At 51.9% G+C, this 16377-nt stretch overlaps 2 protein-coding genes and 2 long non-coding RNA genes across 19 annotated transcripts in view; 2 read left to right on the top strand and 2 right to left on the bottom strand.

The window, feature by feature from the left end:
* LOC149127809 (uncharacterized) overlaps positions 1–4999 on the top strand; it is a 35683-nt gene extending 30684 nt beyond the window's left edge. For 2 of the 4 annotated variants that reach the window (XM_089325699.1, XM_089325698.1), the window contains 2 exons: positions 973–1186; positions 4536–4999. In XM_089325699.1, coding sequence (XP_089181825.1) covers positions 973–1163 — 191 coding nt within the window. In that variant the 3' untranslated portion in view covers positions 1164–1186; positions 4536–4999. The remainder of the gene's footprint in view (positions 1–972; positions 1187–4535) is intronic. The other 2 variants (XR_016229036.1, XM_089325700.1) reach the window with 1 other exon arrangement.
* LOC149127808 (uncharacterized) lies at positions 938–6357 on the bottom strand. The gene is made up of 4 exons (XR_016229037.1): positions 5982–6357; positions 5190–5367; positions 2382–2427; positions 938–1163 (listed from the first exon to the last, which is right to left on the bottom strand). It is a non-coding gene; the product is annotated as an uncharacterized LOC149127808 (long non-coding RNA).
* A 3277-nt stretch (positions 6358–9634) lies between these two features.
* Positions 9635–12858, bottom strand: LOC149127807 (uncharacterized). Of its 3 annotated transcripts, none has more exons than XR_016229039.1 (3): positions 12433–12771; positions 10207–10292; positions 9635–10103 (listed from the first exon to the last, which is right to left on the bottom strand). It is a non-coding gene; the product is annotated as an uncharacterized LOC149127807 (long non-coding RNA). The 3 variants fall into 3 exon arrangements; XR_016229041.1 differs by having other exon boundaries at positions 9968–10103; positions 12761–12858; XR_016229040.1 differs by lacking the exon at positions 10207–10292 and having other exon boundaries at positions 12433–12820.
* A 26-nt stretch (positions 12859–12884) lies between these two features.
* Positions 12885–16377, top strand: part of LOC149127806 (centromere protein U-like) — a 35120-nt gene continuing 31627 nt past the window's right edge. For all 11 annotated transcript variants that reach the window (XR_016229034.1, XR_016229035.1, XR_016229033.1 and 8 more), the window contains exons 1-2: positions 12885–13224; positions 15730–15778. Coding sequence is in view for 8 of the 11 variants with exons in the window: in XM_089325681.1 (XP_089181807.1) it covers positions 13184–13224; positions 15730–15778 (90 nt within the window). In the remaining 3 variants the exon portion in view is untranslated. The remainder of the gene's footprint in view (positions 13225–15729; positions 15779–16377) is intronic.

Genomic DNA, 16377 nt, shown 5'->3' with positions numbered 1-16377 from the left:
TGAGAACAGCGCATCACAGGCACCGTCTGGCGATGGAAAGATTGGCCATGGCTTCCGTAGCCTGTGACTTGGCATTCCCCCTGGGGAGTTCCCCATGGGCTGGATCCTGCCCTGGCTGTGGCTTCCCCTGTCTGCTCTTCTCCGTGGCCAGCCTCCTGCCCCCACTTTTCTGTTGTCCTAGGATGAGCTTTGCAGATCCCCTCCTCCCAGGGCACTCTCATGACCTGGGCATCACTGTGTTGACCTGGCAGCACTCTGCGTGACTTGGGCAGCACTGTGTGTGACCTTGGCAGCACTGTGTGTGACCTGGGTACCACTGTGTGTGACTTGGGCAGCACTGTGTGACCTTGCAGTGGAGGGAAACCCTGCTTCATGGGAGGCCTCCCACAGGTTGTGAGTGCTGGCTGAGTTTTGCAGGCTACCTAGACATGACCCAGAAAAGGAAAGGAAGTGCTGTGTTTAACTTCTGAGAGGTAGAAATGAGCCTCATGCGTTTAGGGAACAGGATAAGCAAAGCACAGAGCTTTCAGTGAGACAGGATCTCCAAGGAGAGACAGGAAGTCAGTCATGGAGAGCCTATGTCTCCCGTAATTAAGTCTCTGGCTTACACCTTAGGCCACGGCCATTCCCTTCCATTAAATGCCGATGCCGTTTTTAACACAGCCATGCATAAGGGAGCCTAAGGCAGCTGACTTTCCTCTCACACCTGTATTAGCTGGACACTGTTGTCTGCTCTAGAGTTGTTTCAAAATAATAAAGTCCATGGACACAGTTTGTGTGCCTGAGTCTGGTGTTTCGATGGGTGCTGACTGGCAAACTGGGGCACAGATACAGGGACACGGCTCTCAGCTAGAGCTGGCTGCGTTTTTAGGAAAAAAGTATAAAGTCCAACGCCTAGGTACAGAGATAGCAAGAGAGAGAAGTTCAACACAGCGTGTTACAGTATCTAGTAACTCTTTATTTCCACCCAAGACTGTCTGTCCCGCTGGGACTCACTGCCACCCGTGTCTGATGCTGCGCCTGCCTTTCCCCTCGGAGACGGAGGCGTGGACCACGTTCTGCTTACGTCACCAAAGTCTTCCTCGCTACCCGCCAAGCACCGTGCCTCTGACTCTATCAGACCGTATCGATGTTTCAGGACTGGAAAACCACAATATCTGTGACTGTGAAAAATGCATGACTTTAGGTCTGTAACAGGCTTTAAAGCAGAACATACATTCTCTTTCTGCTTCTCCCAATGTTTTTCTGATTAAGATTTTATAATTTTACTCCCATTCATGTTTTCACAGAAACCTGCACTCTGTGCCTAAGTGTCTCTCTTTTAGAATTTACTTATTTTTAAAATGTTTATTTATTTATTTGAAAGGCAGAGTTGGGGGGGGAGAAAGAGAGAGAAAGAGACAGAGAGACATAGAGAAAGAAAGAGAGAGATTTTCCATTTGTGGGTTTATTCCCCAGATGGCTGCAATGGGCAGAGCTGGGCTGTCCTGAAGCCAAGAATCGGGAGCTTTTTCTGGGTCTCCCATGAGGGTGCAGGGGCCCAAGTACTTGGTCCATCTTCAGGCTCATTAGCAGGGAATTGGATTGGAAGTAGGACAGCTGGGACTTGAACCAGAATCCATATAGGATGCCGGGGCTGCAGACGGCAAATTTACCTGCTACACCACAGTGCTGGCCTCCGTGATTCCATTTTCTTTACTGATTAAAAATAACTTGAGGGGGTAAGCATCTGGTGTGGTGGTTAAGAAGCCACTTAGGATACCCTGAACCCACATCTGGGTGTTGGGATTCACATTGTAGCTCTGCTCCTGATTCTAGCTTCCTGGAATGCGCAGCTTGGGAGGCAGCAGGTAATGGCTCAAGTGACTGTGTCCCAGAACCCACATGGGAGATTTGGATGGAGTTCTGAGCTCCTGAGCCTGGGCCTGCCCTGGCTATTGCAGATACTTGGAGAGTGATCCACCCAAGCTTAACTCCACCATGCACAGACTTTTGGGGAACCCCCGTGTCCCCATGCACTCACACAGTCCTAGTGGAGAAGTGGGTAAATAGTTCCTGGCATGCAGGTGTGTGCTGCGGGGACACATGATGGCACATGAGCATGCGGGGCTGTGTCCCAAGGGCTGGGAACAGAACCCACATAGCCCAAGGTTAGAGGCAGCCCCAGGTGTCTGAGGGGTGGGGCAGCCAGCCCACAGGCCAGGGGGTCCAGGGAGCAGTCTGCAGAGGCGGCTTTAGGTCAGTTCCAGAGGCACATTTTATGTCAGCTCACAGAGTGCACACACAACAGCTAACTTACATTACCCAGAATGCTCTCAATCAGCCAGTGTAAGGAACAGTAAGACAACAGAATGAGAACAAAAGAAAGACAAGTTACTTACTTGTGGACTGCAAAAGATCCGCAGACACTGACGGATCTCATGGGATCTGAGGGTGCCATGATAAACCTGCATTAGAACTGGGATCCGGATCTCCAGGACAGGATCAGCCCGTTCATTCATTTATTCTGTCTGCCCTGCCCCCAGCCCCTTCTCTCACCTCTCTGTCCCTTGGACTTCATCTTGGACACAGGCTTTCTTCCCAGGAGAGAGGGCTCCCACCATCCTAGCATTCACAGCCCCCACTGGAAGCCCTCTGGATGGAGAACTCTCTTCCTGGTACCTCTGTCTCCTAACCGGCAGAGCCCTGGCATGGACGCTACCTGCATTATGAGCTCATCCAGCTCAGGCACTGTGACCAGGGGTGGCCACCCAGGGGGCTGTGCCTGTGTCCCCTGCCTTTCCTGGCCACGGGTGAGGGTGATGTTTCGGGTGTCGTTGCCCCACTAAAGAGACATTGTGTAGACACTTTCTCTGTTGATGAGTAACCTGGCTGTCACTGGTTCTGCATGTCCACCCCATTAGCACATGGTCCCCAGCAGACTTTACCTGAGTACAAGGGCTCTCATCAGCTTGATAAAACACATCAAAACATGTGCAGATTATTTATCACCACACCCAGTGAACCAAGTTTGACAAAAGTCTGTGACAGCTCCCTGAGGACAAGCAAAACTCCTTTACTTCACTGATATCAGATTTGGAGGGAGAAAGAAACCTTGGTTCTTGGGGACTGGTGTATGGCACAGCGGGCTAAGACACTGCTTATGATGCCAGCATCCCATACTTGAAGTGCCTGTTCAAGCCCTGGCTCCAAGCCAGCTCCCTACTAACACACCTGAGAAATAGCGGCATATGGTCCAAGTACCTGGGCACCTGCCACCCCCGTGGTAGACCTGGGTGGAGTTCTAGGCTTTTTAAAAAGATTTATTTTTTTATTTTTTTATTTTATTTTTTGACAGGCAGAGTGGACAGAGAGAGAGACAGAGAGAAAGGTCTTCCTTTGCCATTGGTTCACCCTACAATGGCCGCTGTGGCCAGCGCGCTGCGGCTGGCACCCTGCGCTGATCCAATGGCAGGAGCCAGGTACTTATCCTGGTCTCCCAGGGTGCAGGGCCCAAGGACTTGGGCCATCCTCCACTGCACTCCCTGGCCACAGCAGAGAGCTGGCCTGGAAGTGGGGCAACAGGGACAGAATCCGGTGCCCATAGCAGGACTAGAACCTGATGTGCCAGCGCCGCTAGGCGGAGGATTAGCCTAGTGAGCCACGGCGCCGACCAAAAACATTTATTTTTTTGAAAGGCAGAGTTACAGAGAGAGAGGGAGGAATACAGACAAACAGACACCACATGCACACACACACACACACACACACACACACACAAGGTAGAAGGGGAGAGGGAGAGAGAGGGAGAGAGAGACAGACAGACATACAAAGAGAGAGGTCTTACATCTGCTGGTTCACTTCTCAAATAGCCACAATGGCAAGGGAAGTGCCAGGTGGAAGCAGGAACCAGGAGCTTTCTGGGTCTACACTGTGGGAGAAGCAGCCTAAGCATCTGGGTCATCTTTCGCAGCTTTCCCAGGCACATTAGCAGGGAGCTGGATTGGAAGTGGAGCAGCCGAGACTCAAGCCAGCACCCATATGGGATGCCAGTACTGCACCGCTGGCTGAACCCATTACACCATAGTGCCAGCCCCGTAGGCTCCTGGCTTTAAACTGACCCTCCCTAGCTGTTGCGGCCATGTACGAAGTGAACCAGAGGATGGAAGATCAATCCCTCTCTGTCCACGGATCTCTCAAATAAATAAATCTTAAAAGAAACTGTTATGCCCAGATCGCTGAATCCCCAAAAATCACCAGAGACTTGATCTCACCGAAATGCAAAAGCAAGGTTTATTCTGGAAATACAAGCTGCGGCAGGGACCTCATCTAACCAACCGATGCAGCGGAGGTCAGAGGAAGGCCCTGAGCTTTGTTCGGGAGCGTTTTTAAAGGAAAAAGCTGCAGGGTTACATCAGCAAGGGTTTGGGGTACAGGGCTACAGTGGATTGAACGGTGCCATTCCTGGGAGCTCTTGGTTGGACGAGGCTGATCCTGATTGGCTTGGGCCCAGGGCATTTCCTTATTTGGTAACTGTTGAATGTTTGCTTTTACAGGAACTTGGGCCTGCTCCAGAAAATGGAGGCTGCTTTTTAAAATGGAGGCGCCTTGGCTCTTCAGAACTGAGGCGCCAGTGCTGTGGCATAGCAGGTAAAGCTGCCACCTGTGACACTGGCAACCCATATCAGGAGGCTGGTTTGAGTCCCGGCTGCTCTGATTCTGATCCAGCTCCCCGCTAACATGCCTGGGAAGGCAGAGGAAGATGGCCAACTACCTGGGGCATTGCCAACTGAGGGGAGACCTGGATGGAGTTTGGGTGCCTGTCTTCAGACTGGCCTAGTCTAAGCCATGGTAGCCATTTGCGGGGGGGGGGGGGGGGGGACAGGTGAACCAGTGAATGAAAGTTCTCTCTCTCCCCCTCTTTCCTCTCTCTCTCTCTCTCTGTCTCCACCCGTGTGTGTTTATTGTCTCCCTGTATCTGTAACTCCACCTTTCAAATAAATAGTTTTAAAAATAAAAACAGTCTAATAAGACATTTTCTTAGCAGTTTCCTTTGGGATTTACACCGCATTGAATTCTTGGGGCAGTGCCCACAGAGATTCCGCCTCCTCATTTTAGTCCAGCGTGGACAAGATAGGACTTTCCGCAGCATGTTCAGGCTACTGCTGAGCAGAGCTGGGGGACACAGAGTCCTCAGGGCCATCACTTACCTTGGGGGAGATGAATTTTCTAAAACCACATGGGTCTGCAAGGCTCCCACCAGCACTGGGGAGGAGTGATGAGAAGGAGAGCTGTGGTGTGTCTCTCGTCCTTGCCGACGCTGCTTTGCAGTCCGGATGGGAACTCTGTTTTTCCTCGAACTGGGTTACTTGAAGGGACTTGGAAAACCTCATGGAAAATGGAAATAAAGGATGAGCTTATTTGTTGCAGTTTTTGAAATTCATGCATAGGAGAGGGGATACAAAACATTCACGGGAAAAGTATGTTAAGGACAAACTAGGCACAGGTTTTCAAAAGTTTTTGCACCTAAATAAATTTTGAATTCTATATCTGGTGATGTTTTGGTAGTATCCTGAGTTTCATCTTTATTTGATCTGCCTTCAAAAACTCCAACCTTATTACAAAGATGAGTTTTTACCTGTGCTTAATGGGAAACAGTCCCCAACGTCTTCATAATTTAATTTTTTTGACTTTTGTAGCAAAACTGTAGTGAGAATTCCTGGGGTGCTGGTTCTTTCCTCTCAGCCCTGACGACGTGACCAGCACTGCAGGAAATCATGGAGAAATCGCATTGTGCAGTGTCCCTGGACATCCTGGAGGAGGGGGTCATCTCCCCAGGGAGGGGTTCCTCTCCCAAGAGGGCGTGGGCAGTCGGTGCAGAGGGACCATCATGTGTTCCTGGGGCCCATGGCTGTGCTGGGCCCTGGGGGCTCCTCAAGAACTGCAGGAGACACAGATCCACTTGCTATGTGGGGGCAGGGGTTACCGGGCTCACTTCCTACCTGAGATGAGTTTGTCGCTTCCTTGGGAGAAACACTGGTCCTGAGGGCTCAGCACGAAGCTGTCCCAAGGAGACAGATCTGAGGCTGTGATGCGGCCATCGTCTCGTCCTAGTTCTGGGCTGTGCAGGTCCTGAGGAGTTGAAGCAGGGAGTTTCTCCTTTTTTTCTAAGTTGCATTCTATGTGTGTGAGAGTGAAGAGGGGAAAGAGAGAGTGCTAGTGAGAGAGAGAGAGACAGAGAGAGAGAGGAGCTAGGGAGAGGGAGCTAGGGAGCTCTTCCATCCTCTGATACAGCCCATAAATGACCTCCAGGCCTTGGCCAGGCTGAAGCCAGAAGCCAGGAGTTTTGGTTGTTGTTACAGGAGCCCAAAAACCCCAAGTGCCTGGCAGTGCCTCGATTCCTCCCTACCGGGTGGAGGACAGTCTCAGAGGGTGTAGCTTTCTCGGCTGCCTCTGACTGGGCCTTCCATGTTTGGACTGCACGGACCCCACTACCTTCTGGGCTTCCAGGGTTTCTGCCAAGAAATCTGACGATGACTTAGGGGGAAAGGGTGACAGAGCCACCTTCCTCTCAGCTCTGGAGGTGCGAACAGTGTACCTGGCGGTGTCTTGGGCAGCAGAACACTTGTTGAGTTTACCAAAGCCAGAGATGTTGTTCCATCATTCTGAGACCCATCACTCAGAGAGTAAAGACAAAGGAGGGGCTATACTAAGTGGAGACACTAGGAGATCTTCAAAAGACACAACGTATCATCATATTTAAACTAGTAATGTGAAGGCCACCCAAGCAATCTATAGGTTGGAGTTTCTCAAAAATTAAGTATCAAGCCCTATCACCAACCTAGGCCAAAATCTCTTTGGGTATCGTTGTAATTTAATTGGAAGATTCTCGAGAAAACCACTGTGGATGAACCACAGCTCCCATTGGTCAATTTCTTGCTCTGACTTCATAAGGCACCACTGTTATGAAAGTCGTATTATTACACAGTCCCTGGCTGGGCTGTGATTGGTCCATTTCTTGCTCTGCTCTCACAAGGCGCCATTATGTGAGGTGAACCCCCAAAAAGTATATATAGCCGCTGCGGGGGCCTAGATTTTTGTCCGCCTTACCCAGAGAGCACTCTTTTGTGATCTGTGTAACTAGGACCCATCTAACCAGCCTTTGCGCTCGTTGGTGTTGCTTGTGCTTTTTCTTGGTTGTTTGTTTCTGGGTCTATTTGGTTTTTGCTTTTTTCCATTTTGTTTAGTTTGTTGTTTTCCTCCTCGTTGTTGTTTTGCCCATTTGGTCTTTTTTTGCAGTTTTCTTTATTTTTGCTTCCCCCACTCTAGTCAGCTAGCACGCTCAGAAGTATCAGCGTTCGAGGATTTAGTGGCTTTTCCTCTTTGTTGTTTTGTGCTTTATCGAGATAGGCTTGCGGCATCGCCGCTAGAGTAGTGAGAGTAGCTGGTGCTGTGTCTTAGTCAGCTGGGTAGTCAGTCCCCCGTGGTCCCTTTGTGTTGTAGGCAGTGCAGTGAGGATCGGTGATTAGCTAGTGTGTGTCGAGTGATTTAGGGAGTCGAGAGAGCGTAGTTAGGTGACCGGCATCATGGAAGACCCCTTGGACTTCCATCCTGCTCTGGACGGGTTCCGCTTCGTGGACGTGATCGGCCGGGGCGGCTTTGGCCTGGTGAAGCTGGCCCGGCACCTGGCGTCGGGCAAGTACGTGGCGGTGAAGATCCTCCTGCGAGACTGCTCTCCCAGCAGCCCGCTGTCCGCGCAGGGGGAGGCAGCCATCCTGAGGAGCCTGCGGCACGACAACATCGTGCGGCTGCTGGAGGAGCGGCACACGAGGACGCACCTGTTCCTGGTCATGGAGCTGGCGACCAAGGGCTCGCTCCAGAGCTACGTGTTTGAGCAGGGCGGCCTGGCTGAGGCCGAGGCCAGGACCCTGTTCGGCCAGGCGCTGGCCGCCGTGAGCTACTGCCATGCCCAGCGCGTGGTGCACCGGGACCTCAAGCTGGGCAACCTGCTGCTGGACGAGCACATGACCATCAAGCTGGCGGACTTCGGCCTGAGCCTGCGGCTGGAGCAGGGCACGCTGGTAAGGGGCTTCTGGGGGACCCCCGAGTACTGCGCACCGGAGGTTTTCCTCGGGGAGGCCTATGACGCTTTTAAGGCTGATGTGTGGAGCCTGGGGGTGGTGCTGTTTGCCATGCTGGCGGCCACGCTGCCCTTCCGCGGCAAGGACACGGAGGAGCTGCAGGACACGGTGCTGTGTGCCTGCTACGTGCTGCCGCGTGCCGTCAGCCCGGCCCTGCGGGAGCTGCTGGCTTGGCTGCTCACTGTCGACGCCTCGGGGAGGCCCAGTGCGGAGGACGCCAGGACCCACTGGTGGTTGGATCCCGGCCAAGAAGCTACCCAGGAGGAGAAGGAGGCCGCTGTCACCCTGCTGCAGCCCCTGGGCGTTCCCCGCGACTCAGAGGCCAAGGAGTACCTGGCGGGCCTCGGCCTGCTGCCAGGCACCGGGACTGAGGGGACACCAGGCCCTCAGCCCCAGGGCCCGGCGTCCCTGCCCAAGTCCTCAGAGGGCGGGGAGCGCCTCACCAGAGAGAAGGACCATTTGTCTCTTGTATCGGTGTCCTGTGACAGCATGTCCGTGGAAATTTCCTCCGCACGAAGCGACTCCTCCGAGGCCTCCAGTGAGTCTTGCCCTCCCCCCTGCCTTGGGGCCTCCAGGAGCTGAGCCCAAGGCCGCCGAGGTGACCCCACTCTTGACTCTCTCCACCAGGCCAGCCACAGCAGGAGAGGAGCCCTGCTCCCAGCGCCACCCCCAACTCCTCCCAGGCCTCCAGTGAGTCTTGCCCTCCCCCCTGCCTCGGGGCCTCCAGGAGCTGAGCCCAAGGCCCCCGAGGTGACCCCACTCTTGACTCTCTCCACCAGGCCAGCCACAGCAGGAGAGGAGCCCTGCTCCTAGTGCCAACCCCAACTCCTCCCAGGCCTCCAGTGAGTCTTGCCCTCTCCCCACATCCCCTGCCACTTCGGGGCCTCCAGGAGCTGAGCCCAAGGCCGCCGAGGTGACCCCACTCTTGACTCTCTCCACCAGGCCAGCCACAGCAGGAGAGGAGCCCTGCTCCCAGCACCGCCCCCAACTCTTCCCAGGCCTCCAGTGAGTCTTGCCCTCTCCCCACATCCCCTGCCACTTCGGGGCCTCCAGGAGCTGAGCCCAAGGCCCCCTGAGGTGACCCCACACTTGACTCTCTCCTACCAGGCCAGCCACAGCAAGAGTGGAGCCCTGTTCCCAGCGCCGCCCCTGAGCCAGCCTCCCAAGCGTCGCCCTCCAGCCCCAGTGCCGGGAGCCACGTGGACCTTGCAGAGCCAGAAGCCGCCGCCGCCGCATCCCGTGAGCCCAAGGATGCTGACACCACAGACACCAAGGCCAGCGCCCAGGGCAAGAGGCAGGGCCGTCGCGGGGTCGGCAGGAGGATCCTCCGGTTCCTGCTGAGGGCGTGCTGCATCCTGCCATCCCGAGGGAGCAGCCCTGGCAGCTGTTGCAGAGTGGTCCCCAAGTAGCCTCGCCCCGCCCCTGTCTCCAGGAGCTATCCGCTGAGCTGACTGAACTTTTCTTGAGCATTTGCACATGCTTCTCATGAATAAAATTCACCATGTGTGCATGGCTTTGGTCCCGTGTGATGTTTGGGTCCCTGTGTGCACCCTGGGGAGGTGATGGAGGTGATGGGTGGGTGGCTCTCACAGAAAGACAAACGCTGGGCCATCTCCCCTGTGTGGGGATCACAGAAGGGCTGACATCATAGAAGTAGAGCATAGAGTGACGGATCCCTGAGTCTGGGCCAGGGGAGGAGGGAGGGAGAGTCACAGCTTCCATAGTGGCACAGGCACACGGGGGTCGGGGTCTGATGAAGAGTTGACGAACCAGGAGAAGAAGAAAACGGATCCGAAGCGCTGATGCCTCCCGGACCCTGGGGGGAAGCTGAGCTTGATGCCCTAGCCTGCCCAGGGCTTTCCGGTGACAAGCCCACGAACTCCTTTTCATTCTGAAACCTGCTTGGGGGGAGCTTGTCTTATTTCCATCCAGCATGCTGAAACTCTTCCTGTCTTCATAGCTGGGAAGTTTCATTTTTCAGGCCTGCAAGCACAGAAGTTTCATTATCCCCCCTTGCCTGGAATTTGGAGCTTCCAACCCAGTCCCCTCCAAGAACCCTGTTTCTTCCTGTTGGTGGGGAAATTACCTGCAGTCCCTAAGGGTCATTACCCTTTCATGGCTGCTGCCCAGGAGCCTGCACAAGCGCATCATGGAAGAGGAAATGGGAATGAGCTGTAAACGATGAAGAGATGACACCTTAAGGGACAGGAAAATCAAAATGCAATGGGGGGAGGGGCAGCAGTATGGTGTAGCTGGTAAAGCCCCCACCTGTGATGTTAACATCTCATTTGGGTGCCAGTTCCAGACCCGGCTGCTCCACTTCCTACCCAGCTCTCTGCTAATGTTCCTGAGAATGCAGTGGACGACGGCTCAAGTGCACCCACTGGGGAGACCCAGAAGAAGATCCAGGCTTCTTCAAAGAGACATGCATGCACACATGCACAAGAATGTTCAGGACTACCTTGTTGATGATACCAAGACTGAAAACAACTGATGTATCCGTACACAAGAAGTAAACATTAACTGTGGTATAGTTACTGAATGCATTTTAGAAGGCAATGAAAATTAATGAACTTCAGCTACATATGGATGTGGATACAATGTGAGTAAATCTAAAAATCATAGCTCTGAGGGCTGGCAACATGGCTCACTTGGTTAATCCTCTGCCTTGCGGTACCGGCATCCCATATGGGCACCAGATTCTAGTGCTGGTTGCTCCTCTTCCAGTCCAGCTCTCTGCTGTGGCCCGGGAGTGCAGTGGAGGATGGCCCAAGTGTTTGGGCCCCTGCACCAGTGTGGGAGACCAGGAGGAAGCACCTGGCTCCTGGCTTTGGATCGGCTCAGTGCGCCGGCCATAGCGGCATTTGGGAGGTGAACCAACGGAAGGAAAACCTTTCTCTCTCTCTCTCTCACTGTCTAATTCTGCCTGTGAATAAAATAAAATAAAATGAAATAAAAAAAATAAAAAGCATAGCTCTAAGTAAGAAAGAGAACTCCCAAATACCTACAAAAGTCATTTAGAAACATCCGATAATTGGTACATTATCCAGGGTTGTATCGGTAGAACAGCATAGGAGTGATCAACATAAACTCCTAAGAGTGTCTGTTCTTCAGAGGACTAATAGACCAGCATCCCAGTTATGTACGCTAACTCGGTGGTGGTTGTAGGCACGCTCACCCTACTCTTTACATTATATATGTTTTATACTTGTGTATGCATGTCACATGTTGCATTTTGTAGTGCAAATATTCATACAAAATGTAGCATTTTAACCATTTAAAATTACTTATTTCGTTCATTTGAAAGGGAGGGAGAGAAAGACAGAGATAGCTCTCTCATTCACTTGCTCACCCCCAAATGCCCACAACAGCCAGGGCTGAGCCAGGCAAAGAAGCTAGAGCAGGGAATTCAATCTGGGTCTCCCTGTGGGTGGCAGAGACCAAAGTACTGAAACCATCACCACTGCCTCCCAGAGTGCACAGTACAAGGCAGCTGGGGAACGGCAGGCACTGTGCTGTCAGTTACCCGCTGCTGGCAACACTGGTATCCCATATGGGTGCTGTTTTGAGTCCCCATGGGAGACCCAGAAGGAGTTCTGGGCTCCCAGCTTCTCCTGGGACAGCCCCGGCCTTTGCAGCCATTTGGAGAGTGAGCCAGCAGATGGAAGACCTGTGTGTGTGTGTGTGTGTGTGTGTGTGTCCCTCTCACTCTCTCAAATAAATGAGTTTTCTTTGAACAAGGAAGCTCGTGTTAGGAGCTGCATTACCAGGAAGCTGGAATCAGCCAGGTGGGAACAGAACCCAAGCACACCAAAATGAGATCCAGGCCTCCTAAACGGGCATCTTAAACCCTTTGCCAAAAATCATGGCTAAATGTTTTTTAATTGAACAGTTCTTTGGCACTAAGCAGAGTCATGTGGCTGCTCAGCCATCCAGTTTTCATCTCCAGAATCTTTTCATTACCAATTTTGTGAAGCTTTTGCGCTATTTTTCTTCTAAGGAGTTTTTTTTTTTTTTTTAAGATTTATTTATTTATTTGAAAGAGTTACAGAGAGGAGAGGCAGAGAGAGAGAGAGAGAGAGAGATCCTCCACCTGCTGGTTTACTCCCCAATTGGCTGCAAGGGGCTGAGCTGAGCTGATCTGAAGTCAGGCACTTCTTCCGGGTCTCCCACACGGGTGCAGGTGCCCAAGGACTTAGACCATCTTCTACTGCTTTCCCAGGCCAGAGCAGAGGGCTGGATCGGAGGTGGAGCAGCCGGGACAGGAACCAGCGTCCAAATGGGATGCCGGCACTGCAGATGATGACCTTACCTGCTATGCCACAGCATGGGCCTCCTTTCTGAGAGTTTTGTGGTTTGAGCTCTTCCACTTAGATCTTTGATCCATTTTGAGTTCATTTTATATTTACATTCTCATAGATTTATATTTTTACATTCATCTTATTTATATGCAAATTCATCTTTTTGAATTATAACGCCTTTTTAAACAGAAAGAAAATAATCGCAGACTATCCGCTCCCGTAGGAACCCGCCCCATTACAGAGATCTGGGGAGGGAAGCAGGAGCACACAGGGCTCATTCAGATGCTTCTAATGCCCCCGGGGCCTCGCGGCTCAATCCACTTTCGCAGCTCAACGCACCTGTGCACTGCGCAAGGCCCCTGCAGCTACAGTTGGGGCCTCGGGTTGGGATCCGCCCCTTCCTGCTGAGTGCCCGCCCACGTCTCAGCACTAGCCCCGCCCCCGTGGGCGGGCCCAGCGGGTCGAGGTCCCAGCGTTGAGAAACAGGCCCCGGGCTAGGGTGGGAGGGAAAACCCGGAAAAGTGGGATTCCTTCTGGTGGCCCGTCAGCGGCAGCTTGAAGGCCTGGCCTCCAGCTCCGTTGCAGTTGTTGATCCGGACCACGTTTTCACTTACGCCCAAGGCCGGAAGGGAGCCGCGGTCCCTGGGCGGGGGACCCAGGCCGAGGGGAGGCGGGGCGCGTGCTCGGCCCGGATTGGCCGTTTTAAACGGCGCGGGGCTTGGCGGGAGTTTCGTGGGCGCCGCGGGAGCCGAGAGCAGCCCGATGGCTGCGCCGGGCCGGGTGCGGTCCTGGAGGCGGGCGGGGTAAGAGCTGCGGGTCCCGCTCGGACTGACGCGGTTTGAGCCTTTGGGGCTGCGCTGGTGGAGCTTCCTTGTGGAAGTGACAGCTCGCCCAGGGCCTCGGTTTGCATCTCTCAGTGCGGATTTCCTAGGAGGAGTCAGGGCGTGACGCCTGGCCTGGCGGGTGGGAGAGACTTTGGGGTTCGTGGGGCTGAGGGTCGCGGGCGCTTGGTGCCTGCTGTTCCCCAGACGTGACATGCTGCACCCCTGCGGGTCGTGTCTGCCTTCGTACCCCAAAGCGCAGACTGTAACGCTGGCCCTCACCCCTGCCCGGGGACCGAGCTGCCGCTTCGGGAGTGTTCCAGGGCGGGGAGCAACTTTTCTCAAAAGGGGCATGCATTGGAAAGTACGTCGTATTCGTCGTTCACAGATTCCTGAGTGGACGCCCGGGCTCTCTAGCGTTGTCTACAGGGCATCCAGGCGCCGAAAGGTTTTTAAAAACCTGTTAGAGATGGAGACTTAGGGCATGTGTTGAGCCCTTCCCTCAGAAATGCACAGGAAAACACGGTTGTCTCAAGCGTCCATCTTGAACGAAGCCTCACCTGGACTCCAGCTGAAGGCGTATTGTTTGATTTGAGCACACGCAAGAGACAGCTGGAAACAATTTAGGTTAAGACGCGTACTGATGTGGTTTCTGCTTCCTGCTGACGTTACTTGACTGTGTGGCCATTGCTAGATTTTTGTGGGAGGCCATGGATTTGAACTGAACGTCAAGCCGGTCACTGGGCTTAGGTGGCTGGGGGAAGGCTCTGTAGCAGTTAACTAACTGGGCTGTAAGCAATGAACTGGATAAGTTGTTACCAATTGGTTGATTGGGTAGGCTGCAGCCAATTAAGTTAACGATGTGTGATCGCTCAGGTTGCTGGTGGTTCTCAGAACTTGCTTATGGTTCTGGGGCTGCTCCATTCCCTAATTGTTTCTGGTTTTGCTTTGCCCAAATAAACTCGTCTAAATTTAATTGAACTAAAACTTCCCTGTTACCATCATTGATAAGTCATTTAGCTTTCCTGAACCTCTGAATTATAACCAGAATCATAAAATTGCCATTGAGCAAATACTTGTTGTACCATTTTAGGTTTGGAGACTCAGATAAAGCGTGGCAACTTGAAGTGTGAACTCTCCACCCAACCCTTGACTTACTGAGCCAGAAACTGGGGGTGGCGCCAGGCGTGAGACCACTGCTCTAAACAGTGTTCCAGCTTTCTTTTTTTTTTAACTGTGATTCACACAATGATGTTTTGCATCGCAGTTAGTACGCAGGTGCGCATGAAACAAATCGGAAAGTTTATGAAAATATCCTATCCAGTGCAATCTTATATTTTCTGTTCCCTTGAATTTCCCTTTTAAGAAAATGCTAGGGTGAAAATCCTAAAGGGTGTTGGAGAGCCGATGAGATTTGGACATGGACTGTAGGTTGGATGATCACATTGCAAATGTGAAATATCTAGATTTTGGAAATCCGCTATGACTGTGCACATGCATGCCCTCTTAGGGAAGCCATAGTGAAGTACTTCAGTTAGGAGTGTTTACCTTGCACAGGCAGAGGAAGCAAAAGAGACGGTGAAGGCAACTGATGAACCTGGGTACAGGGGAGACAGTTTGAAATCATGTCAAATAAAGTACCTGAAGAATATTGGTTCAGACACACTAATCTGATACTGCCCTCCACAAAGGGGTCTTTGAAAACTACAAGGCGTATTTTAAAGCCAGGAACTACGTACTGGATTCTACTAAAGTATCTCTAATACCCCATGCAGTGCCTCAGCTGTGGAGGGTGCTCAGTGCTTGTTCACTGAGTGCTGATGTTAATATAGATTTTTCTTGCCACTGTTGTTTTCAGTTGTTAGTCTAGTCACTGTTGTTGCATTTGCTTCCTTTTCACTTCTAGAAGATCCGCACCTTAATCTGTTTTACGGTGTGCCCAAGGTCACTGGAGAGTGTTATGGGGTGGGAAGAAGGTAGGCTGTGGATTTGAACCGATGGGGTTTTCCTGCAGGCTCCTCTCCTCCCTGGCTTCCTGTTGCTCTGTGCCCGTGCAGAGCTGTCAATGGCCCCCCTCTACTTCGTAGGATTGTTAAGCTGTGTGATCCCAGGCCAGGCGCAGATGGAATGGGTGTGAGGAGTCTCATCCATGTTGGTATCCGTCCCCTTGGCTCAGCTCTGCGGAGAGTCAGTCTTTCCTGACAGATCCGGGTGCAGGGACTAGCGTGACAGCAGGATTAGAAGTTTTCCATGATCTTGAGGGACTGAGGTGGTCACTTTATATGTATTGGCGATATAATTTGACTTGTATGTTTGCAGGGTATTGGTTCTGCTTCTTCATCATAACTTCAGTTCCATTACATGCACACTATTAGTACAGCTACTGAGCAGTGTAATTTGGGAAGACAATACTTGGAGAGAGTCAGGTTATGGTATTTTCTCTGGTTGCTTTAAATATTTCCTAACTTTTATTTTTTCCCGTTTCAGTGCAGTATATTCAAAGAACACTTTAAGAAGAACACATCCCATGAAAGAAGTAAGTTCTTTTTAGCTTTTAATGTGATTGTTCTCACAGTTGACAATAAAAGTAACCTTTGAGGACCTTAGAGTTTTCTGTATTTCACGTGATAAGCTCTGTTTTAGGGTAGTAAAAAAAAAAAAGTTTATTCCTTTTCTTCTCACTTTTTCCACTGTTAGAAAAGAACCTTTGTTAACATTTTAGAAACATTTCTTTTTTTCCAAGCCTAGGTTTGTTTCATTTAGATACTTAGCACTGTGTAAAAATTGTACAGCTTTCTGAATTTTGCCACTCCTCCCAGCCATTTCTCCGTGTTACTGACAATGGCTTGTGATTTCATGAGGTTCCATGTTGTCTACGTTACAGTTTTATTTTTCTTCAGGAGAGTCTTAGAATACCTGTATGTAATGGCAGGTACGTTTCTTTAATGCTCTTGATAGCTAATTCCAAATTATTTTCCAACGGCCTGTCGCGTGGCATTGGAATTTCACATGAAGTCCAGGTCGGGCAGTTGCGAGTGCGTTTGTTCTCTGTTCTGCCTCTGGCATCCTCCGGAACCCCAGCCTCCGGAGCCTGATCCATATATTGAACTGTACACAGGCTCTCCTTCAGCCAGG

This window comes from Oryctolagus cuniculus, chromosome 2 (genome assembly GCF_051225735.1).
Source record: "Oryctolagus cuniculus isolate XC-2025 breed Fujian yellow rabbit chromosome 2, ASM5122573v1, whole genome shotgun sequence".
Taxonomy (NCBI): Eukaryota; Metazoa; Chordata; class Mammalia; order Lagomorpha; family Leporidae; genus Oryctolagus; species Oryctolagus cuniculus.
Note: the sequence above shows the minus strand (reverse complement) of the source record. Positions and strands in the feature narration are given on the sequence as shown.